This window comes from Gambusia affinis, linkage group LG02 (genome assembly GCF_019740435.1).
Source record: "Gambusia affinis linkage group LG02, SWU_Gaff_1.0, whole genome shotgun sequence".
Taxonomy (NCBI): domain Eukaryota; kingdom Metazoa; phylum Chordata; class Actinopteri; order Cyprinodontiformes; family Poeciliidae; genus Gambusia; species Gambusia affinis.
Genome location: NC_057869.1, coordinates 33,161,475 through 33,187,674, shown reverse-complemented (window position 1 = coordinate 33,187,674; position 26,200 = coordinate 33,161,475). Strand labels below are relative to the sequence as shown.

The 26,200-nt window shown below is 40.3% G+C and overlaps 1 protein-coding gene across 6 annotated transcripts in view; it reads left to right on the top strand.

Annotated features, from left to right (window-relative positions):
• LOC122821268 (transmembrane channel-like protein 3) overlaps positions 1 to 26,200 on the top strand; it is a 73,255-nt gene that overhangs the window by 30,868 nt on the left and 16,187 nt on the right. For 4 of the 6 annotated variants that reach the window (XM_044099063.1, XM_044099051.1, XM_044099043.1 and 1 more), the window contains 7 exons: positions 4,937 to 5,004; positions 5,274 to 5,402; positions 11,094 to 11,204; positions 12,295 to 12,420; positions 12,662 to 12,740; positions 24,231 to 24,273; positions 24,363 to 24,636. In XM_044099063.1, coding sequence (XP_043954998.1) covers positions 4,937 to 5,004; positions 5,274 to 5,402; positions 11,094 to 11,204; positions 12,295 to 12,420; positions 12,662 to 12,740; positions 24,231 to 24,273; positions 24,363 to 24,636 — 830 coding nt within the window. The remainder of the gene's footprint in view (positions 1 to 4,936; positions 5,005 to 5,273; positions 5,403 to 11,093; positions 11,205 to 12,294; positions 12,421 to 12,661; positions 12,741 to 24,230; positions 24,274 to 24,362; positions 24,637 to 26,200) is intronic. The other 2 variants (XM_044099054.1, XM_044099055.1) reach the window with 2 other exon arrangements.

Genomic DNA, 26,200 nt, shown 5'->3' with positions numbered 1-26,200 from the left:
CATATGCATACATAAAAGAACTTGCTTTGCCAGCTAAACTTTATGCAGTGATACTGCATAAAGTCCTTAATGTCCTTAATGAGCTGAATATTTTGATAGTTGAATAGCTGAAATAGTAAAAAGCATGAAAAAGTAAATATTTGTCAAAGAATTGTTTAACATAGTGAGAAGGGCTTATAGAGAGAAAGTGGAACAAAATAGTTTGACAGCATTCACAAAATGACTGGTTGAAAAAGCTCTAAAACTGTAGGTTTGTGAAAGAAGCAATATGCAGGCGTGTGCAGAAGGTTTTTCTTAAGAACTTTAAAATGCATATCTCAAGATACACAGACAGCAGGCAAACCCTGATGGTGGTTGGTAAGTGAAATCTAGTTTTTTTTGCATAGAACATTTCGGCAACAAACTAGTTAGAAGTGCTTTATGTGATAAAAACCTAACACTATTAGCAAACAAAAAAGAAGCATTACATTACAGTGGCAAAATAAAAAGAAGTAATGAAAAGTTGGAATCCTCACCAGAATGAATTATTTTCCTGTTATTAATAAAAGGCAACTCTAAACAAATTGGCTTTTAACCTTGAAGAACTCAGGGTTTCAGCAGTTTTACATTTTCGTGGAAGTTTGCTCCAGATCATAGGAGCATAAAAACTGAACACTGCATCTCCATAATTGGAGATGCACTACATCCACTACATCCACTGAATCCACGGATTCAGTGGATGTAGAGCAGAGCAGATCAGAAAACCTGAGTGGTCGGGAAAGTTGATCAATTGATTATTGTTACGACCCGGCTCGACTGGTCGCAACAAAAAACTGGGGGGACACGGAAACAGGCAGTGCTTTAAGCCTATAAAAGGCATTTTTTAAAAAAGAATCAAGAAATGGTCTAGGCGTCGGCATCAGATGGTAGCTCGGATGGGGCGATCATGACTGGTCCCTCCACACCAGGAAGTCCGGACCCCAACCTGGTCTGGTCTGGATGGCGACGAGCTTGCGGAGGACGAGAACCTGTCGTGAATGGAACGGCGCTCCTTAAATACCACCCAGGTGGCCGGATGATGGAAGCACTTCCCACTTAGAGGACCTTAATTGATAGGTTAATTGGCAGCATAGCACACATTCATACCGGACCGCACAGCAGGGCCATCACAATTATAGATCTTTAATGTTTGTACTAGAGGTGTGCCAATCGATCGGCCACTGATCATAATCGGCCGATTTCCATGAAAAAGTGTATGATTGGTGATTGCCAATCACTGTCTCTTGTTGCCGATCACACAAACTGATTACCTGCATCTCATTTCGCAGTCTGCATGTGCAGCTAGTCTCCTCTTTCCTTCAAATCCTAAGAATTGTGATGAGGAACTATAACGCTCTGAGAGGGAATGGGGAAGTTTGCGTGTTCCGTCGAAGAAATACCTCGGGGGTGAAGCACATCAAAATGCATCGACACAACGTATCTAATATGACATTTAAAAAACAAACATTTGACTGCGTTTGGCTACATTGAAGGGACATCCGAAGCGGCCAGATAGCATGTAAAGCAGCGCACAGCTACCAACACTCACCTGGAAGAGCATCATGGTCAGTAAGCTAAACAAATAACCCGAAAAATAGAATGGAAAAATAACCCGTTCTGTGGGACAGGCATGTCTGTAATCGCTCTGATTTTCTCAGGGTCTGGTTCAATGCCTGCTGCACTGACTTTATGTCCTACAAACAGAACTTCCGACTGTGCAAAGATGCATTTCTCATTTGGTGTTAGGACAAGGACATCATCTGCATGGCATATAACACCTTCAACACCGGCTAAGAGCTGGGACATATGTCTGAAAATATTCTGGACCCGAATTTATCCCAAAGGGTAGCACATTGAAGCAGAAACTGCCAAAGGGAGTAATGAATGTTGTTAGTTCCCTACTTTCTTGTGCCAATGGAATCTGCCAAAAGCCACTCCGTGCATCCAATTTTGTGAAATATTTTTGCACCATTCAGCTGTGCTAATGACTGGTCCACAGAGGGCAAGATATGTTTTTCTCTGCACACACTTTCATTAAGCTTGGTAAGGTCGACACAAAGTCTAATTTTGCCATTGGGTTTTGGGACTACCACTATCCCTGCACACCAGTCAGTAGGCTTCTCTATCGTGGAGATGACCCCCATTTCCTCCATTCTTTTTTAGTTCCTCCTTGACTTTTGCAGTTAAGGGTATTGGCACACGACGAGGGGTTGTAAGGGCATAGGGGACCGCATTGTCTCTTAGCCAGATACGATAGTCACCTTCCAGTCTCCCTAATCCTGTAAACACCTTTGGGAATTTCTTTTTGAATTTTCTCCCCGGGTCCCCTTTCTCCTCCAGTGTGTCAATTTTTTCCATTTGCTCCACAAGCCATAGTTCTGTAAGTGCCAGTAAACCCAGCAGTGGCCTAGCCAAGCTATCAATGACGAACACTGACTGAGTGGACATTCTGTCCTTGCTTTCAAGGCTGAATTGAAACTGACCTACCACCAATAGTCTGGTATTATTTGGGCCATGCAGCTCTTTGTGGGTGTGCAATAGAGGGCCGTCCCTTCTGTAGCTATACAGTCTGCTAGGAATGGCGGACACTGCTGCCCCTGTATCTAGTTTAAAGGAAACTACTTCCCCATTTAATTTGATGTCTGAGTACCAGCCATTGCTGTCTGACTTTACCTCACCTAAGAACAGACTGTCCCTCTTCCTCTGTCATCTTGTGTACAGGCTGCTTAGACTTGCAGATAGCAGCAAAGTGTTCTCGTTTGTGATATTTCCTGCATTCAGCCTCTTTGGCAGGGCAGTCTTTCCAATTGTATGATGGAGCCCTCCCACATTTATAACAGGCAGACGACATTGCATACCTGTTCGGTTTTGGTCTCTGTTGTGCACTGCACTCTGTCTTGCGTGCAAGTGAAAGCGCATGCATGTCTTCACTGGGTTCCTTAATGGATACAGGGCCAGTCGCACCGCGCAGCCAACCCTGTTGTTGTTTCATAGTTTCACTCTGTCTGACCCGTGTTACACCTGTAGTCAGGGTCAGTTTTCCATCCATCTGCAACTTCTCGGAGAGCGTGGCATCTCTTATGCCGACAACAATGCGATCGCGGATCAGTTCATCTCTGAGAGCCCCGAGTTTACAATAATCCGCCTGTTTGTGAACCGCGGTGATAAAGCTCTTGCCAATTTTTCCCGGTTCTTGTTTACGCATGTTAAACTTTGCCCTTTCAAAAATTATATTGTGTTCTCTAATACAATGTTCATCAAAGCACTCTTACTTTTTTGTAGTTGAACTTGTCTGCAGACGTTAGCTCTGACGCATTAAGAATTTCCTCGGATTCATCTCCCATTGAATATATCAACATATTCACTTGAAATGCCTCTTCCCTTTTGTCTAGCCCCAACACGATCCTGTACCCCATTTGGGCTAGTTTTGGACATCTCTGCAGTCAAACTTTTCTGGCGGGCTTAGGCGAAACTCCTCTCCAACATTGCTAGCTGCAGCAGAGTTAGCGCGTTCCCTCTCAGTATTGGACATTGTGAATATGACGATCTCCCCTGCGCAGTTATCTTGATGTTAGTTGCGAATGCATTGGGAATGCAGCATAACGTTGAAGAGTCACTACTTCTGACACCATGTAGTAATTTGTAGACCATTAATTGAGGACTCTGACAACAGCTTGTCTTTAGCTAGCAGGCATATTTTATTGACGTGCCCTCTACCGGAAACCATACATGTACATAACCCGCCTCTGGTACGGAATGGCCAGAGGACCATAACACACCACAGCTCCACCCACAGTGAACTCTCACCCCGAACGTCTGCTTAAAGCTGCAACAGGTAACTTAGACAAAAAAAGATTTTACATATATATTACAACTTTCACTACGTAACAGCATGAGATACATAATCTCTGAAAAAATAATTGATGCCTCCTCCCTGCGTTCTGCACAATTATTCCGCTCAGTCACAATCAGCCAACCACAGCCAGCATTAATCAGCCAGCCATGCTCTCAGGAAGTTTTGATTCAGTATTGTTTATTTGAGAAGGACCTCACTGTAGCAAACAGAAAGGGGCTGGGATGGACCGTCCGAGGTGTACTTGGTTTATTTTGGTGCAACCTGCACTTGACTCTGAATGAATATTTCTTTTTTTCTTGAATTATTTGATATAAGCAGTGTTGTGAGATTCATTTGACTTATGCATAATTTATGGTACTGAGAACCTTACTGTTAAATATTATTTTACTGATTGCAGGTTTTTCAGTTGTCCTTTTGACTGAATAAATGCTGCACTGTGCCTGCAAATATTTTGTAATATTATGTCTAAATTAGGTGAATTTATTGCCAGGTCATTTCTCCATTTTTGCCAGATCACATAGCAGTATTTATACCTAAAGCGAAAAATTAACAGCCAATCCAGGTGATTGGCAGAGATTGGCCTCATGGGTGATCGGTATCGGATCGGCACCAAAAAACCTGATCGGAACCTCCCTAGTTTGTATGGATCCGTGTGGTGTGTCTATTCAAGATAAAGTCCACACCTGACTTTTTGCCCCTGTCTTGATGATGCCAATATGCTTGTGAAGATAACTAATGGGTTTTAGCTAAAGTGTATTTCTTCCATGGCTTAACGGCTGTTTCTGTTTCTGTCAATGAAAATTGGGTGTATAATAAACTAAACCATTCAGCCTGAACCAGATTTGAAAAATCACTCCAGGCATATTCAGGGACTCCAGATTTAAAATGAGCTATAACAGAAAACACTGATAAAAGGACAGCGACTGATGGATTTGCTTCATCTAACTTCTTCCCAAACTGTATTGAAGTGTTAATTTCCCAGCCTAAAAAATCAGCCAGTTTTAAATGTTTACAGAAACACATGTAATGCCATTAAAATAAACTTTTGATATGTTTTTGCAGCCTGAATATGGAGAATTTAAAATAGCTGAAAATGTCCTACACTTGATCTACAACCAAGGAATGATCTGGTAAGTTTGAACGATTATTTGTAACCATAGTAAAAATAATCTGATATAGAACTAATAGAGTGTCAGTTGTGACTGTGACCCTGTTTAAAAGAATATGACCCCCTAAAAACCTCATTTCACCCAAGTGCCTGGCCTGGATATATTTCTTTTTGCCAATTTCAGGAGATATAAACTCATAACTACACAGATAATGAAGTGAAACCATGGCCCTCTAAGTGTAATGCCTGTTTTATAATGCTGTGTGTGTTTGTGCGTGTGTCTTTCTTCAGGATGGGAGCCTTTTTCTCTCCATGCCTTCCTGCCTTTAATGTGTTGAAACTGATTGGTCTAATGTATCTAAGGAGCTGGGCTGTCCTCACTTGCAATGTTCCTCATCAGCAGGTTTTCCGAGCTTCCAGGTCAGAACCTCTGCAAATCTCACGTCAATACCCTCCGTTCATACATATTGTATGTGGACAATCTCCTTATCAAAAATAAAATCCTGCAAATGTCCAAGATACACTGAATGCAAACTACATTCTATGTAAGCCTTTCAAAATAGCACCTGTCTGCACAATTTTATGGCCCATTTAGCTCTTATGTTACATCCAGAAATTTCCATTGCTTTTTCATTTGACAGGAAACAAAAGATTTTGGAGCACACTGCTTTAAGGGGTGAATATTGTGTAATTTTCAGGCACTTAGTACAATCAATAACTGTCTAGGTTATCAATTAATCAATAAATCAAGTTCAAGGTGATTTGCATAATAAAAACCACAAAATGACAAAGTTATAAAGAAAACACAATACAGTCAACAATTACACAAATATAAAATTTTATGAGCTCCTTCACCAAAATTAAACACATCAAATATATTGATCAAGGTTTTATTTATTATGTTTCCAATAAAACTCTAAACTGCTGGGTTTTTAGTCAAGATTTAATGGAACTCAGCCATAATGAGCTATAACAGAACACACTGATAAAAGGATAAGACTTCCAGAAATCTGTTTTACAGTTTTCTGATGTTCCAAATGTTCCAGATTTGTGGTGCATTGAAGCTGAATGCTGCTTCTCCATGTATGGTTCTGGTTCTGGATGGAGAGCAGAACCAGAACCAGAACCTGAGAGATCTAGAAGGTTGATACAACAACAGATTTTTAAGGTATAGTGGTGCTGAGCCGTCCAGTGATTTAGATAAAATCAACAGTATTTTAAAGTCTATTCTTTGAGCTACAGGGAGCCAGTGGAGGGACTTTAAAACTGGTGTTATGTGCTCTAACTTCCTGGTTTTAGTCAGAACTCCAGCAGCAGCATTCTGGATCAGCTGCAGCTGTCTGGTTTTTTTTAGGCAGACCTGTGAAGACGCTCTTACAATAATCTATAATACGACTGAAGATAAACGCATGGATGAGTTTCTCTAGATCTGACATTAGTCCTTTAATCCTGGAAATGTTCTTCAGGTGATAGAAGGCTGACTTTGTAACTGTCTTTATGTGGCTCTGAATGTTCAGGTCAGAGTCCATCACTACCACCAGGTTTTGGCTTAATTGACCTATAATTTCTTCAAAAACTTTAGAATTACGTAGTTGAAATTGGGTCATTTTTCCTGTATTTGTTATGTTTGGGTACAACATTGGTACTGGCTTTATAGTGGATGTCCAGATTAAACTTCAGATTTTTTTTTTATTTCTCTTCAAAAAAGCTGGCAAATTGGTTGCAGGCGGCATTGGATTGAAATTCAGGAGGTAACATCATAGGAGGTTTTGTGAGCCTGTCAACTTGAGACATGCTTGAGCTTTGTTGCAATTAAAGCTCAAGCTTGGTTAATGTTTTTACTTATGATATCTACAAAGAACATTTCTCTTCCATGTTTCAGTGTTGAGTGATAGCTACGGAGTCTATCTTTGTAGATTTTATAATAAATGTGAAGTTTAGTTTTACGCCATTTACATTTGGCTCTACGGCCGAGTTGTCTTGCAGATCTGTTTGTGCATTTCTCCACTCAGACTTTATCCGACCAGACACAGACTTCACTTTAATGGGAGTAATGGAATCAATGATATCTGAAATTTTAGAATGAAAGCTATATACCAACTTACCTACGTCATTACAACTTAAGGCCGAGGAAGAAGAGTGGATTTGATTAAATGTTTCTGCTGTATTCACGGTGAAAGAACGTTTTGTGATAGTAGCTTTTTGGCTAATGGTGTTTTCAAAGATAACAGGAAGTGATGCAACAAGGCGACATCAGTTACAGAGACATTGGAAATAATCACACCCTTACAAAAAAATCCCATGGAAATTCCATGTGACTTTCACATGTGACCATATGAAAAGCACACATGTGATTCACACAACTTTTTCCTGTGAATGATGTGTGAAAGATGTGAATCATATGTGAAAGCACATGTATACGTGTGATTTTGGAACGTTTCGTGGTGAAATCACACCTCATGTGATCACACAAACACACACACACACACATATATATATATCTGGAGAGACTCAGACAGAGAAAAGGGAAACCATTGGAAAAGTTTATTAACAGCATGAATTAAATCTTTGACGCTCGGGCCCCGGCTGAGGACATTGATCATTGCAAACTTTGCGATGAGCATTCCATACGCTGAAAGGAACGTCATCCCCCGGGATCCGGCACTGGCGGTGGAGGCGATGAAGGATGCGGCCGGATAGCCGAGTGAGTGGTAGTGAAGGAGTGGAGGTGGGTTGAGCTCTGCTGGAAAGCGCAAGACGCCATGAATGGCGGTCCTTATCAGTTGGGGCTTGGACGTGACGAGTCATGGACCGCTGTTGATCAATCCACGGTGATGAGCCGGAAGCTCCAGTTGGATGATGCAGGTGTGGCTAAAAGAGTCTTCCAGTTTGAATTTGCGCCTAGGCTTCATATATATAACTTCGATTTTGTTTTGTACAAGTATTTTTTGTGGTATTTCACAACAAATTATATATATATATATATATATATATATATATATATATATATATATATATATATATATATATATATATATATATATATATATATATATATTATCACACTTAATTGTCTTTAATCACATATATATTATATATATGATTATATCATAGTTACAAAATATCTATGATGTTGTAATTGTTGTGAAGCACTTTGGTTAGTTAGGAGTATTATAAATGCAATAAGACTTTAGTATACTTTTAGTCTGCATAAGTCAGTTTGTGTATTTTGTTAGGGCATCCTGTTTTTATTATAACTTTATGTTTGTTTTTTTGCATAAAATAGGTCATGTTTGTATTGCTGTCTGCCTTAGGAGAACTGACCAAAATTATCTTTTGTGCCAACTCATATTAACATCGATTTTTATTTCTGACATGTTGCTTAATATGCACTGGCCAATTTTTTAAAATTATTTCAATGTAAAAAAAAACAAACTTGAATTACATTACAGATGGATGTCAGTGTTTACTTGTCAGATGTCTTCCATTGTTGACGTATAACATTTCAAAAATAGGAATATATATGTTGTACATTCATTAACTATATCTTAACTGTATAGCTATAATAACACAGCCAAGTACTTGCAAATATTGAGAAATGTAATATGGTTATGACAGGCAATGTAATGATATTGACATGTGAAAAAAAATGTGGTGCACATGTGAGAATTATGTGATCATAAGATGCAAGGAACATTGAACACATGAACAAAATACTTGACCACATGTGGAAAATGTGACCCACATGTGATTTTCGTGGGATTTTTTTGTAAGGGCAGCCTTACTGTTAACCAGGTCCAGTGTGTGTCTTTGAGTGTGTGTTACCTGGTTCTTATGTTGAATTAGACCAAAATTATCAAGAATATCACATAGCTATTTTGCCCCTCTGTCTTGGGGGTTGTCAATATGAATGTTGAAGTTACCAATTATTAAACAATCATAATCAATAGATATGAGAGATAGAAGTTCATTAAAATCAGCTAAGACGTTTTGGACATATGTTGGAGTTTTGTATAAAGTTAGTGTTAAAGTTTGTTTATGGCCTTTTACCTCAATACCCAGATATTCAAAAGAGGTTAAATGACCCAAAGAGATTTTGTTACAATTTATAACATTCTTGAATACAGAATCTGGGCGTGCTGTGGTGCGTAGGGGATAGCACGACCCACATTTGGAGGCCTTCAGTCCTCGACGCGGCCGTTGCGGGTTCAACTAACTGAAAGAGCCAAACAGAAACAAGGCTGATCAAAAAAATGATAAGAACTAGAATAACTAGAAGGACTAAACAAAGAAATAACCTAACTAGAATCACTAAAGAAAGGTTGCCATAGACTCAGACATATATGAACAACTGAACCTGGGGTAATGAAATAACTAATCAATAAACATAACTAAATGTGATCAAGAGTATTTCAGGTCACCCCATCCTGCTGCTGGGACGGGGCCACTAAGAAAAATCTTCTGTTTTAGTTTTCCAATAGGGTTCAGAAGAATGGTAAAGTCTTTTTTCAGAATCTCTGATTGTTGTTTTTGCCAGATCATTAGCTCCCACATACACAACTAGAGTTTCAATATTCGACTGATCTGTGGTTAGAGAGAACAGATTAGAACAGATTTTGTCTGTTATAACCCATACAGCAGGACATGACTGGTTCTCTTGGCATTGCAGAAATAGTTGATTCCACTTACTGTCTCATCTCCAACAATAAGTACTTTGGCATATTTGAGTTTTTCTTAGTGTTTGCTTTGGGGGGTGAATGTGCTTCGTACCTGTGGTTGATGTCCTTAGGTGAGGTTTCCCTCACGGCTTCTTGTTGAAGTGCAGCAAACCTGGTTTTCAGTGGGATTCCCACAGAGTCAGGGTGTGTTCTTGCTTGGACTGCTCGTTTTGTCCTGCGAAACAGGGCCGGTGGAATAGTTTCTCCTCGTTTGTTGTCCTTCGGTGCAGCAGGTGTTGACGTTGGATGTGGGTTTGGGCTCAAAGCTGATTCATCCAGGCGAGGTGTTATCGCCTTTGGTCCTTTTGTCAGATCCACAATCTGTTCCAGTTTAGCTCCCAGAACATTCCAGGGCGGGCTGCGTGGTGCAGGGCATGCAGCCTCTTCATTGTTTATGGGAATAGTTGTTTCATTGCCACAAAGATTGTTTAATGCAACATTCACTTCCAGTAGCAGAATCTGCTTTTCTATTGTTTCAAATCTATGTGAGGTTTCAAGCTGATTTTTGTCTGGAGCCTCAAAATTGTCAAAGTAAAAGTAGTTGTACAAATTAAAATGTAAGAGTAGTTATAACAAATTATAAAAAAGGTGATATTATAAAAGCTATAAAATGATAAAAACTGAATATATGGAATAACTTTAGCAGTCAGTGCTGTCAGTAAGGACGAAAGAGTGGAAGAAGTTGTTTCTCCTTCAGCCTTGAGTTCCTAGCTCCTAGTTTATGATTCAACTGATGTATTAATACAGCAAAGGCTTTTCTTTTTCAGAAGTTAACTTGAATTACACCTGATGGGTTTTGCTCCTCTGTCCTCCAATTGATGGAACACTGTGAGGTCTTAATACAAACCCAGCTGAAAGATGAATGCCGATTTTTTTCTGATTTTATCTTTACTCATTAATATATATGATTTCAAATGTTGCAGAAACCAAATGACATACTTTTTCCACATTGTGAAATGTTTATACTTTCTGTGTTATTCCTACAGGTAGCCTTTAGTACGGTAAAATATTTTTATTAAAATATTTATATTTTTATTTGTTTTGGTTGACACAATGAGTCACTGACCATTTTGGTCATAGTACCGGCAGGAATTTAAAACTACTTTTACCCCTGCATATCCTCTCTGATATTTTTGCAGATGGCAATAGTAGCTCTGGGAGGAGGTGGACAGCTTGACATTTTCACAGAGTAGCTGTCTCATATTCCACTGTCAACATGTAGAGACACTCTTAGATAAGAACAAAGCAGACTGTAAATGTGGGGTTTAAAGTTGTCTTTTTTACATGTCAGTGACCTATTTAAACCAACCCTCCTCAACATAATGTTTGCTTCTAAAACTTTTATGAAATTTTTCTTAATTTTCTCTTTGCTAACTTTATTTTGCTTTTTCAGATCAAATAATTTCTACTTGGCTATGCTACTTTTCATGCTCTTCCTGTGTATGCTCCCCACCATCTTTGCCATTGTGCGATATAGACCATCAGAACACTGTGGACCATTCAGGTAAAATCAGAAGGCACATGTGCATCTGTTTATACAAACCGTACAAACAGATGTTATTTGCTGTTGAATGGTGCTATTTTCAAGGTTTAATTTGTAGTTTATTTTTTCCATTTAAAAACTCTTCATTTTGAGAATACCACACAGCATTGCTGTGATCAAAAACTGTGAACGGTTGTGGAAGATGGCCACTCTTACTCAGCCATGTTCTGCTGGAGGTTTCTTCCTGTTAGAGTTGCAGTATGTAGTTTTAATAAAAACAAATTCGTTTTTTTCATTTCTTAAAACTGTCACCATGTCGTGACAGTATGGTATGAGAATAATAATTTGTGAAAAATATCAAGCTCCTCTACCCTCTGCCTGAGCTACTATTGGTAATTGATTTTGGTAAAAACAACCAATCAGAACGTAGAGAAATGTCTTGGCACTGCCACATGTGCTGCTCAATTTGGTAATTGCATAGAAACAACTTACTGTTTATCCACCGTCATCAGTGGCAATATTAACCAGATAATTAATGATGGGTTCTACTATTGTGGGGAAGGATATGTAGCACATACATAGGCCTGACTGACTGACAGCACTAAGACATTCCTCTGGGCTCTGATTGGTTGTTTCTGACTGAGCTGTGTATTTCTGTGGTCAGTACTGGGGTCACTGGAAAAATGCAGAGGAACTTGATTTTTTTCCATAGATTATCTGTCTCATACCATACTGTCATGACAAGGTGATAGTTTTATTATATATGTAAAAAGTCTATATTTTTTGTAGACGTTACATAGTGCAGCTTTAAAGAGGAGTTTTCCCTCTCTACATTAATGCATGCTCTATATGAGAGTTTGCTGTGAAGTCAGCAACACAACACTAGCGGTTTTCTGATTTTCCAGGAGGAGGAAATGTTGCTAGTCAATGACTAGATTCCATCGGTTTTCTTTGATAGAAACTTATTATGAATTTGCACCATATAAATAAATCTGAATTAAATGGAACAGTTGTAAAATATATAATTGACTTGACATCTTTCAGTCTTGCATGTTTTATAATTCTTCTGAAAGAGCTAATTTGGGTAAAAGTGCTGAAATGTGTGTTTCAGTGGCCAGGAGAAGATTTATGACATCATCTCAGACACAGTGGCATCAGACTTCCCACTTTGGTTCAGTAAAGTGATGAGTTATGTCACCAGCCCTGTTGTGGTGCTGCCAGCAGTGCTACTGCTATTGTAAGATGGCTCACACTCTAACCTAACATTAAACAGTTTACATATGATAATTAGATCATGTCTCATATATGACACACACACACACACACACACACACGCCTGCATGTTTTTTCTTACCAGTGAAAGCCTTCTCTTCTGGCCGTGTGTGCATGTTTTTCTTTATAAGTGTAAATATATACATCACTTGCTGCAACATTCTTTTTTCTAAAACACATTTGTATTTTTACCACTTGTATTTCAGTATGCTGATATATTATCTTCAAGCTATTGCCAGATCCCTAAAATTTACTAACAACCAACTGAGGATTCAGCTCCAGACTGTAAGTTTTAACATAGTCATCTTGACAGTTTGCAAAGAAATGTTTTCTGCCCTGTATCAATTATGCAATTTAATAGTGAAAATAATAATAATTTAATAGTGCTTGGTAATACTTTATTTGATGGACTGACATGACACTGTCATGAACATGGAGACTTTATGAATTTCTGACTGTTGTCATGAAGTCATTCAGTAAATATTGACACTTTAATGCAAAGTTGCATTAAAGTCCATTGAAACTGCCAACTTTGCATTAAAGTATCATCATTTACAAAATCATGTTCGTGTTACCGAATGTTTTAAAATTTTTTGTTCAGAATATTTTTTTAACTTATTTAGAGCATGTATGAAAAAATGTAAGAAATAAATAATTATTGTAGTTGTTTTGGAAACTTTGGTCACGCTTAAAATATTCTTCCTTTCTATTTAGATAAATTGTTTCTGACAAGCAGAATGGCAGTTGAAACCAAAAGTTAACATACACTAAATAACGATGACTGGGAAGAACACCTGACATGAGGGACTGAATCATAATACGAAGCTGAAGTTTGCTTCCAATTGAGCTTCCAAGACACCAGATAGCTAAAGGGCATGTTTATTTTAATTTATATTAATGTGTTAATTATTTGGGGTTTTTTTTATTTGAAGTGGGAGTAACTGGCTTTGCAATGGAACTTCAACAAAGAAGTAGCCAATAATATTAATAATTTAAATTTTGGTGCTGAAATCGTGGAATACTTTAGTGGAGGATGAAGCCGCTATCAATCAATCCAACAATACACCTACTAGATATACAGTTTATAATTTAGTTGAAAAGTGACACAAAAAGTTATTTTTCATAAATGTTTAACAATTCCTACCATATTTCCATTATTTTTAGGCCGATGTCATATGTCAGCTAATATGAAATCATATTTATTGTAAGCTCTTTAAACCCTTTATTTACTTTCAACCCTGTGGTATGAAATCAATTAACAACTGTGTAGAAGACAAAATGCTGCACTTAAACATGACTGACTCACAGTGGGCTGCCATTCGTCAAGTTACACAATAAAAAAATTAAGAGCAATAATTTAATTTGTTCACCTGAACAAATTAAGGGATATTTTCACTGACATATGTTCTATGGAGCACTATAGCATTATAATTAAAAAATAAATGCAGAAATGTATGCTTCTTGTTTTTCCTTTTCCATAGACATGTTTTCGTCAAGAAATGAAAATAACCAATAGCCAGAAGCGGAAGCCTGAAGACACGCCCCTCATTTGGATTTAAACAAATGAGGGGCGTTGGTTTAAATGCGCCTTTACTTTTCCTTTTTGCACAAGGCAAAGTAAAAAGTGGAGACGAGACAAAAGAACAAACATTTGGATAAGGAAAAAACAGAACAAAATATATACATCTCTTGAGGAAAATGCATGTTTAACCCTCTGAAGCATAAGTGGGTCATTTTGGACCCGGTGAAGTCATCATTTTGCAATATCTTTGTAATGAAAAGTTTTCATCACTTTATATTCCAGGTATTCCTCAAAAACATGGTATTGATGTCATGAAATTAAAGTTTTTAATTGAACTTTTACACGTTTTAAGATATGACATGTTTTGTATTACTACACCATTCTTCCATTAAGTGGGTCCAAAATGACTTGTATTCATTTCCTGTGGAGTTTATTGGGAATCTTAGTTTCTTACCAACTGTCACTATCAGGAACACACTGAGTCTTAAGTGTCACCACTGAATAATAATATTTTACAAAGCAAGAACTTTTACATATAAGCATTGGTGGAGCAAGTACTCAAAAAAATGTACTTGAGTAAAAGTACAAATACACAGACCAAAATGTAAAAGTAAAAAAGTACTGACTTTTAAAAATACTTAAGTATTAAAAGTAAAAGGTATTTGCTGAATCACTAAAGCAATGTCAGCAAGTGCACCTGTCATATTTAATTTTAATACATGAGTAATGTCATTTAATGAACAATGCCACAGATAAAGCATGTTTTTATTGTGCTTACTGTCTGTGACACAGTTTAGATTTAGATTTACATCCAACCAAGGTAGAGGAGTTGAACTTGGAATAGCCATGTAACAATGCTATAGTCAAGACCACCTAACCTGACATCCAGTCAAGACCAAGACCAGCGCCCCATGCTACATGACAGAATAAAATTGAAATATGATCAAAGTTGCTTCGAAAATTGATCTGAAAGATCCACATTCCTATAAAACACCTTGATATCAAATACTTTGAGCTGAAATAAATTTAACAAATATCATTATCAATTCAAACTCTTCATTCTGCTTTGCTTCCATCTCTGTGCCACAATCTGCAGAGGTCTGGTGCCAACCTCTAAAAAGATAACGCCCTGGGCATTTGCCCATATCAGAACCCACCATTGTCTACACCATCAAACGTAGCAATTAAGACAATGGATTAACGGTAAACAACACTCAACTATGAACACTGACCAAACAGTAACAAGCAAGAAGTAACCAAGCAGAAGGAGCACTGACTGCTCTCACTCTCTGCCCTACAGTGACAACTGCCACCATGACAGGTGACCAAAACAATCAAAGAACAATGAGCGTTATCTGTGTGCTCTTATGTTATTGATTTATTTATTCACCAATTAAATAAATCTATATATATTTTAATTAAACAGAATAATAATAGCAACTGCAGTGTACGCAGAGCATTACAAGAACAAAGAACGGCTCTCAGTGAGGCACCGGTTCTATCAGTCTTAGTAAAGAGCCGTTCAGAAGAATCAGATCGTTTGTGAATGTCACATCACTATATAGCAGACTTTGGTCACAGTGTTGCTCCATACATGCGACATGTCAGTCAACAACTCCGCACAATAATTCAACGCAGTGAATGATGACTTTTTGTTACCAAAGATGCAACATATGTGTCCCTCTACAGCTAGCATTGCTAACATCACGTCCACAGAGCGGACCTTTCTTCGAGCTTCCTTTCCAAGTGACGATAAAAGTTGCACAAAGTGCTGCTGAATTTGCATGTTGCCAAATCTGATCATTTATGTAGCGGAATTCTGTTTCTGACGATTTGACAGACATTTTCTCCCACCCAGAGGAAACCACTGCGCATGTCTTGCAGTGCCGCATGCAAATGAAAGGGGAAAGGATGGATGACAACAGACACATGGAATTACAGCGCCTTGTTAAGTCCCTGAACTTCACATTTTGATGGGAAAAAAGTGAAATGTGACTTACATGTAACGAGTAACGCAACGGTTTTGTAGAAATGTAGTTAAGTAGAAAGTACAGATACTTACTGTAAATGTAGTGGAGTAAAAGTTGAATCATTGAACCATTATTAAATCAATTTAAGTAAAGTACAGATACACGAAAATTGTACTTAAGTAAAGGAACAAAGTACTTCTACTTTGTTACTTCCCACCACTGCATATAAGTATTATCTTTATTTTTTACCTTCCAAATGTGTGCGAGCGTGTGTGTGTGTGTCTCAATGATGAGTACTGTGACAATGTTATTGTCACAAATCAACCTATCACAGCCTAAACTTTATTGTGCATGTGAATTATTTGTCTGTGTGTGTGTGTCTCTGTGTGTCTGACACCATGGATGAGAAAACCAAAAGAGAGGATGTGTTGAAAGAAATGCAAAATCTGTTGATCATTGTGCTCTCTTTTATTATCTCAATAAATAAAATAAAAATTCATAGCTATATATATGAATGCATAAATAAATGAGATGGAAAAAGAATGGAGTGCCTTCTCCAGGTCGGGGAGAACATCAGCCTAATGTTGATCTCCCGCACCAAGTGGAGCGGGAGATCAACAGGTAGATCGGCGCAATGTCTGCAGTGAAGCTGGTGCTGTACCAGTCTGTTGTGGTAAAGACAGAGCTGAGTCAAAAAGCAAAGCTTTTGATTTACCGGTAGATCTAAGTTCCTGTCCTCATCTATGGTCATGAGTTTTGAGTCATGTCCAAAAGATCGAGGTCACAGAGACAAGCGGCCAAAATTAGTTTTCCTTGTAAGGTGTCTGGGCTCTCCCTTAGAGATAGGGTCAGAAGCTTAGATATCTGAAGGGACTCAAAGTAGAGCCACCGCTCCTTGGCATCAAGAGGAGCCAGTTGAGGTGGACCGGGCATCTGCCTCCTGGACGCCTCCCTAGTGAGGTGTTCCAGAAAACGTCCCACCGTGCCTGGGATCGCCTTGGGATTTCCCAGATGGAAGGATGGATCCAGGAAATCCTCCCCCCTTCCATCCAAGCGACGCCGGGGTCAGCCGCCCGCACTCTCGACTCAGCCTCCCAAGGCCCCTCCACCTCTCAAGCCTGCACTCCTGCCCCTCCTCCCCCGGGTTCCAGTGCAGCTACGGCTCCCCCAGCATCCGCTGCCCTCCCACCTCGCCACGGATTTGGACCAATCTGTTATGGACATGCAGCACCTTACATCGGTCCTCATTCCGTCCGTAAATCTCCTCCAGTACTCAGTGACTTCTCTCTCGGCTCAGCTCCAGGACCGCACATCTACCGCGCTGGCTCAAGCCTCGGCTCCCGCCAGCACTGCCAGACGTCCAGCTCGCCCCAGCCGCTTTCACTCTCTCCTATCCCTTCAGGTAAGACGTATCTATTCGCACCACCTTCAGCTCCTTAGCATGTTGAATACACAGCTGTATATCTCATCCCCTGTTCAGGCAAGTCCTACGTTCCTACATACATGCTCATCTCCCCCAAACTCCGATCTAAGACCCTGCAGGGGCAGTACGTGAATCTTGTCTCTCTGATCCTTCCGTCCCCTGAAGTTGTCCAGGGCATCGCCTCAACGGCCGGACTCACCGCCATCCTCAAATCTAGCGACCCCCTCCTGTCAAAAAACTCCATTGGACAGTTTCTAGCAGCCTTCAGCGTATACCGTGACGTCATATGCTCAGTCTACCCCGATCGCAGAATAGAGCTCAATTCTTATCTTTCCCTCATAGCCAACCTAAATCTCAAGTATGGCAGATCTCTATTTCATCAGTATCATAAAGCCGCGACCACCCTCTCTCAGTCCGGCATATGTTTGAACTGGTCCGTTCTCGACACGGAACTCCTTATTATGCTTACTCAGGCTACCCCTTGCCTCACCTGCTCTGCAGTCGGCCACCTGAGCGCTCTCTGCCCCACACTCCCGTTCGCTCCCTCGGCCCCCCACCACCCATCTCGGCCGCCGGCCATGTTCCACCCAGCCGGCCCGACTCTCGATCGTCAGGGTCGAAAGATTGAGGTATTTAACAACCAGCCCGTGTGTAATAATTTCAATGAAGGTGTCTGTGTTTCCTCTAATTCTCTTTTCCTTCATGTATGCAGTCATTGCAAAGACACCCATCCCAAATTCACATGTCCTCGGCGCCTATATGCTCCGGCAATCCAAACCCTGATTTTTTTGTTCTCTCTCTACCCCCATTATCACTCACGAACTGGCTCTCCTCCTTAAGTATCACCCCGATCCCTCCTTCGTAAATTTTCTCCTCACCGGCCTTTCCCAGGGTTTCCATAGAGGCATTCAGTCCTATCCCGGTTCCACTTTTGTTTGCCCAAACCTCAGATCCACTATTATCGAACTCGATGTTGTAACTCGCCTCCTCTGTAGGGAAGTCTCAAAGGGTTATATGATAGGGCCTTCCCGCTCCTCCCCATTTTCTCTGTTCCGCGTTAACCCGGTTGGCATAGCTACCCGCAAGTACTCAGGTAATAAACATCTTATTCTTGACCTTTCTGCCCCTCACGGTGGCCCGTTCCCCAGCATTAACAGCTTCATTCCAAAAGACCCCTTTTCCCTCTGCTACGCCTCAGTTGACCATGCTATTTCCCTCATCAAAGCAGCAGGGCACAGTGCTTGGCTTGCCAAGGCTGACATCACCGACGCATTTAAAGTCATGCCAGTCCATTCCTCCGACTGGCACCTGCTAGGAGCCAAGTGGAACGGTTCCCTGTATTTCGCAGTTAGACTCACTTTCGGCTGTAGAAGTAGTCCCAGCCTGTTCAATAATCTATCTGAGGCGCTGTGCTAGATACTCCTCAACATAGTCAAGTTACCTGCGGTCCTTCATCTGCTTGATGATTTTCTCCTCGTCGACCCTCCCTCTCCCTCGTCCGGCTCATCTCTAATGAAACTCCGTCAGCTTTTCCTCTGGGTGGGCGTATCTCTTTTAGATGAAAAAATGCTCGGTCCAGCAAAGGCGCTCAAATTTCTAGGGATCAAACTCGATTCTGTCTCGATGGTCGCATCGCTGCCGGCAGACAAGTTGTCCCGAATCCGTGAAGTCTCTCACGCCTTCACATCAGAATCAGTAGTCTCTAAATGTCAGCTCCTTTCTCTGCTAGGCCATCTCAACTTCACCATGCGGATCATCCTTCAGGGTCGATCTTTCATCTCGCGTCTGCTCCATCTGGCCTACTCGGTCCCCTCTCTCCTAGACCATATCATCCTGGATGACGACTGCCAGTTAGATCTCGCGTTCTGGTCGAAGCTACTCTCAGACTGGAATGACATCTCTTTTTTTTACAATGACGTCAGCCTCTCAGCTGACTCGCTTCAGTTCTTCACGGATGCTGCCCCGTCCTCCAGTTTTGGGGGCTTTTTTAAAGGTAAGTGGTTCACAGGAAAGTGGTCTCCCAGTGTTCCTCAGTCTGAGTCCTCAGCTTTTTATGACATAATCCCCAACGCTGTAGCATGCTGCACTTGGGGTCGCTATTGGAGCAGGATGCGTATCTTAGCACCCTGCGATAATGCAGCCATGGTTCAAGCCATTTCCATTATGCCTTTCATCCGCTGCATCATATGGCAGGCTGTCAATAACAATTTCATCATCTCAGCTCAGCACATTCCCGGCTATTATAACTCAATCGCCGACACTCTGTCCCGTTCTAAATTTCAGGTCTTTCGCCATCTGTGCCCCCTGCCGATGCTCACTCCGAACCGATCCCATCCTTCAAAGAACTGATGCTCAACTAAATAGTTCTTTCCACTCCCTCCTGCGTTCAGCACGTTATTACATCAAATCGGGTCTCGCCCCATCAATACTTTCTTCATATACTTTCGCCTGGCAAACTTTCTGCAAGTTCTGCTCTGTGATCAATTCTCCCCTTTACCCCATTAGTATTCCTTCAGTTCTCGCTTTTATTACTCACTGTTTCGATCATCATCGATTCAAACTCTCCTACATCCGCAGTCTGCTCGCAGGAATCAGTTTTCATGCGAAGCTTCATCAACCTAGCTCTTCGTCTAGCCTCTTCTCAAACCCAGCTGTGAAACTCCTCCTCAAAGGGATTGCTAAGCAGAGCTCCCCTAATCCTGATAGCCGGAAACCCATCACACTCCCTTTACTCAGAAATTTCAGTACTTTGATCCAGTACTTTCTCCCCTTACCTCAAAGCTCTCCTTTCATGTACTTTCCTTCTAGCATTCCATGGTTTCCTTAGACTGAGCGAGTTCACATCTGCCTCTAAAGTATTCAATCCGTCAAGAGACTTATCTATCTCCGATCTCAAATTCTTCCCAGACCACTACACCCTCTTTATTAAACACACCAAATCAAAGGGTCCGTGTGTAATCTCCATTGCTCGCACAGATGGTCTGTACTGCCCTTTCCACGCAGTGTTTAAATTCACGTGCAAAAGGCATCAAATTACCTACGAATCCAAACTCCTGTTTCTTACTCCCGAAGGCTTCCCCATGACCGCTGATTGGTTCATTCACCACCTTAGGCTGACTTTAGCAGCATGCGGTCTTTCCCCTAGCCACTTCTCGGGCCAATCTTTTAGAATAGGTACTGCCACTTCTGCCGCCGTCCAAGGTATTCCTACAGCTTCCCTCCTCCAGCTCGGTTGCTGGTCATCCTCAGCCTTTTCATCATACATCAGACAGGATCTTTCAGCCGTGCTCGAAGCTCAACGTTCATTAACCACAGGTGAGCACCTCAGCATGACTGGTGGCAGCGAAGGCCATCTTTAACATCTTTTTCTACCTTGGAGATCCAGCCCGACCAGCGGTCCATGGCTCTTCGGCTCGGCAGCAGCTGTTTCATCTTTCGCAGATCATCGTGCAGTTTGCGCCTAACAAGTCTTGCAGACTGCAGGCCAGCTAGGCCTCGACCTGGCACCCTCTTTTGGGGGGAAGGCTATCCTGAGCTTCGCCGGAACCAATCACCTGCCCTTGGTGATCCTCAGCTCACTAGTCTTCTGCAGGGTTCGAACACCAAAGAATTGTATCATTAAACGTTCTAACTGCTATTTTTCTCTGTGTGAGTCTATCCAGATTGAAATGGAGCCTAGGCGAAAATTCAGGCTGGGAGACAACACACAGCTGATCCACACCATCCACTCACCACGCCCCCACCGCAGCCAATCAGGATTGGTGCGCGCACCGCTCCAGCCAATCGTCGTCCACGGATCCCTTCAAAAGGACAAGCTACTTTGGATCTATCTGCTCATCAGCTGCGCTTTGACTCACCTCCTCCCCATCTCCACCTTCATCCTGAGGATCACCTTTTCGGCTCCCTCTCTGTGTTCCTTCACCTCAAGGCTCCGCTCTGCCACCAGTATTCGGACCCGGGGGGAAGACTATCCTGAGCTTCGCTGGAACCGATCACCTGCCCTTGGTGATTCCCAGCTCACTGGTCTTCTGATGGGTTCAAGCGCCAAAGAATTGTATCATTAAACCTTCTAACTTCTATTTTTCTTTGTGTGAGTCTATCCAGATTGAAATGCATCAGAGGGGAAAACACAAAAGAAAGTAAATACATTTCTTGACAAAAACACATATGAAGAAAAGGACAAACATGCATGCATTTCTTGATTGAAAACATGTAAGGAAAAACAAAAAAACCTTATACTTCTGCTTTTATTTTTAGTTATGTCAGTCTTTGTCCTCCATAATTTTCACCATATCATTCCTACATTCATAAATGTCTGTATTCTAAATATTTAATTAGTTTAACTGAATATTTAGCTTTCAAATTAAATGAGCTAACTTAGTTAGGAAAATAAATGTTTAATTTGCAGCTAAATATTTAGTTCCCAACTAAATGTTAAGTCTGAGCTAAATATTTAGTCTACAATGATCCATCCATCCATTTTCTTACACCCTAATGCCTAAAGGGGGCAGGAGGTGCTGGTGTCTATCTCCAGCTAACGTTCTGGGCGAGAGGCGGGGTTAGCCTGGACAGGTCGCTAGTCTGTCACAGGGCAACACAGACACAGACAGGACACACAACCATGCACACACTCACTCCAAATTAAACATTTTTTAAACTAAATAGTGTTGGAAGAAAAACTCTAAATTAGCTTAATTTTGGAAAAAGCTTGGCTCTCTTTTCTTCCTTCCCGGGTCCCTGAGCGGATGACTTCACGGCCGGAAGAAAACAACGAGGCGTGCTGACGTCACAGTGTTACAGAGTTTAATCCAATGGGAAAACACCATATGAATTAACAAGGAAACTGCAGATTACAGAGAAGTACATTCTTTACCTGAGTCAGAGAATTAAAAGAAGAGAACAAAGACAGAAAGAAGGACAAAGACGCGTCTTTGGAGAAGGCGGATGCAAAAAGCAGAATCAAGCAGCCATCTGACTTCGTATTCTTGAGCATTCACTTTTCTAATGAAGGCGTTTCTTTTTGTTAATATATGCAAATAGGGCGTTCCCTGTTTTGACCAACCAAAAGCTACCTTGGAAAGACTTAGACCTTCCCCTCAGTTTAGGCAGAAATCAAAAGTCGTTTACTACTTGTTAAAATTATAAGTTATTTTAATCAAACATAGTTTTCTGCTTTTCTGATTTCAGCATCTCCAAAAACTTAAATCTTTGTCCTCTCACAGAACAAAATGAGGTAGAATTCCTTTTCTAATTCAAACAATTTTCCTTTGATTCTGAAATTGTCACTGATAATACATTTTCAAATACATTAATCATCTACTAGATTAATACTTCTAACTTGGGTAATATACTTTAATCAAAAACATGCGATTAGTATTTAAAGATGTATTAAAATTAGACGTTAGTACCAGGCTGTAACCAACTCCAGATGCAGCCCTCTTCTCTGAGAAACCCCCGACCTTCGACCTCTGAGCCGGGGAGATATGGTTTATGGCCCTCCTAATTTAAAGCCTTTCAAGAGAATAGTGTTTTGGTTAAACTCCTCCAAGAGAATGTTTATCTCTTGCCTCCTGGCTGTCTCCTAGCTTACATCTGTTTAGTTTTTGTCCAGATAAGAATGTTCAATCTACCTAAATGCACATGGCTGTGAGATTAACTATATTAAACACTCAAAGTAGTTATATTTCCTCAACAATAGTTAGCTCAGATGTAACTATTTAGCTTAATAACTAAATATTTAGCAAACAAGCAAAATATTTAGGTTGAAATCTGTATGAGTCAAAGTAGCGCCAAATAAATTACAATAGGCCTTCGAAGTGCTGTTGCTGCTTGGGTCTAAAAAAGAAGATATATTTATGGCAACTGGCACTACACTTAAATGCTGATGGTTTACCATTCAAAACCACTGTTGATTAGGTAAAACTGTGTACTTAAGTTTTTTTTGTAGAAGGGACATTGTTTTTATAAGAAAATAATTTGAATGCAGTCCTGTTGTGCACACAAACAAGTACATATCAAGACCCCCTGCAGTTTGCTTATTGCTCTGGAGTTGGAGTTGAAGACGTCATCATACACCTGCTTCAACAACCCTACTGTCATCTGGACATAGCAACTTTTACACATGTCTACTTCAACACACCTGAGTCAAATAATGAGGTCATTAGCAGGACCTTGAAGAACCTGACTGCACCTGGGAGGCGATTCAGCTGTTTGAATGTGTTGGACCAGGGAGACATCTAAGGGTTGCAGGACAATGGCCCTCAAGGACCAGGATTGCCAGGATCTATGGCTAACTCACAAACATAAAATCAAGACCAACCCTTACCATCTTCATAAGTCTGTCTTGCAAAACGTCTTCAGTCAGAGTCTTCTTCGTATTCACTGTAATACATACTGCTACAAGAGATATTTCCTGCCAACAGCAATGACTACCTACAACAAGGGTGCTCAAGTCCAGTCCTTGAGAGCTACCATCCTGCAACTTTTAGATGGATCCTTACTCCAGCAGACCAGGATCAGCTCAGAACAGACCTGATAAGGAGCCATTCGTTTGAATCAGGTGTATTGGAGCAAGGAAGCATCTGAAAGTTGCAGGATGGTAGCTCTCTAGGACTGGACTTCAGCACCCCTGATCTACAAAAACTCTTTGAAGAATTTGGATTAATATAAGTTATAACAACATTTATTTCTCCTTTGGGATCAATAAAGTACTTTTGAATTATAATTTTTAATCTCTTCTTACTCAGTCCTTGAAAAAAGACATGTAGCCAGTGCAGTGTATTGTTCTTAAGGCAAAAATAACAATTGATGTTGAATCACTTTCTTTCTTTGGTTGGAATTTTCCCCCTCTCATCCTTTAGGAGCGGACAGAGGACAAGAAAAAAGTGTTTCAGATGGCTGCAGGTATTTTATTTATTTATTTATTTGAGTTTTGTGGGGTTTGTTCTGATAAAAGTAGTGTTGTGATTGTGTTTCCACTGCTACTATTACAGCAAGGCTGCAAGTCCCAGAGGCCTCAGCTGACAAAAACGCAGATCAGCAGGAAAGTGACATCCCAAGCCAGGAAGCTTCCATACACACCTCATCTCCCCAGCAAAATGGCAGCATTACAAACATTCAGTCTCCTATTAATCGTAGTAACAGCATCCGGACCATCACCCAATCAGCTTCTGGAGCTGACCTGAATGAAGGACATGTGTCTGGATCTGTCAGAAGTCCAGCTGTGATCGTACTACCCAAACACCCGGTGGAACACTTTCCGAACAGGTATTACACACTTCATGATAGTTTTGCTAGAGTTTTCAACAAATTAGAACAGTGTTTAAATGTACAGTGTTTTGTAAAAGTATTCATACCTCTATTTTACATGTTACAGTAATCCCTCGTTTATCGCGGGGGTTACGTTCCGAAAATGACCCGCGATAAGTGAAATCCGCGAAATAGAAAACTTTTTTTTTTTTACAATTAGCAAGGTGCTTTTGTCGGTCCAGGCCGTTTCGTCGACATTATGGGTTTAGGAGATGTTCGAAATTACAAGATAATTTGGCCAACTTAATGTAAATTTGCCAAGCTGTTTTATGTACGTACACATAACTGCACGAGACGACAAAATGATAGCACAATTCGTAGCATGTTTTGATACAAGAAGCGGGAGTGAGTTTTTAGCGAATCAGAATCCAGAGCACAATGCACCAAAAAAAAAAAAAAAAATGCATTATGAAAATCCGCGAAATAGCGAATCCGCGATAAGTGAACCGCGAAGTGGCGAGGGATCACTGTACAGTAAAAACACAAATTTTAATAGATTTGGACTAGGACACAATTTATGCGATTTATGCACACAAAGTAGTGCATAAATAGAAGCAAAACAAATTTTTAAGGTTTTTATGGATTAAAATTTTTAAAATTGTGACATGCAGTTGTAATCGGCGCTATACCTCTTATAAACTATAAGAGGTATAGATACTTTTGCAAAGAATTCAGAAAACCCATTTAGGAAAAAGGAGATTTCTATCAGTTCAATTCACTTCAAAATTACTGGCATCATGTTAAGACTATGTCAACTGCCCTAAAATAAATTCAGTTTTTAGTGCAATACCATAATCTCGCATAGAAAAAAGTTTATGTGTCCAGGCTTTATTGCTAATTAAAAAAACCCTAACCCTTATATCCAAAAGAAATAACTATGTTACACAAATTGATAAAGCCACACCCAATCTGGCTTATTTCACAGCCAGAGACCAGCTAGGAACATTCTCTTCACATAACTTAAGAATTTATAGAATTAAGCAGAATGTAAGACTCCCCTGTGCTATTGTTTAAATTCCTACTAAGGTTTACAGTACAATAAAAAACACCATTACAATATTTCATCTCAGGATCCTGCAGACAGATGTCCTAGAATTATTATCACTAGATTTTTTTAAAGAGATCCAGGACTAAGAGAACAAGTTGGATTAAATATGCTGTATTTTTCCTATTACCTAAAACATTGCTCTTTGTGATATACCAAAACTCATGATTATGTCAAAAATGAATATCTTTAGTTATACTTTTCCCCCATGGAGGTCGCCGTTTTTTCACCGATGGGTTGATGACGTCATCAGGTCCATTCTCTACTGGAGTCTACAGAGTAAACACAGAAAACTTTACCCCAGTAGTTGTTTATCATATAGCATCTTACTGGTGTAATTTTAGATAAAGCCACACTGTTTGGGGTGTTATAAAAATAAAATTTAAAAAAATGAGTTGAATTTGGATAATTTCCCGCATGAAAGAAAGAAGAGACCAGTGCCAGAGCCGGGATGGAACCCAACTTCCAAAAGACCTT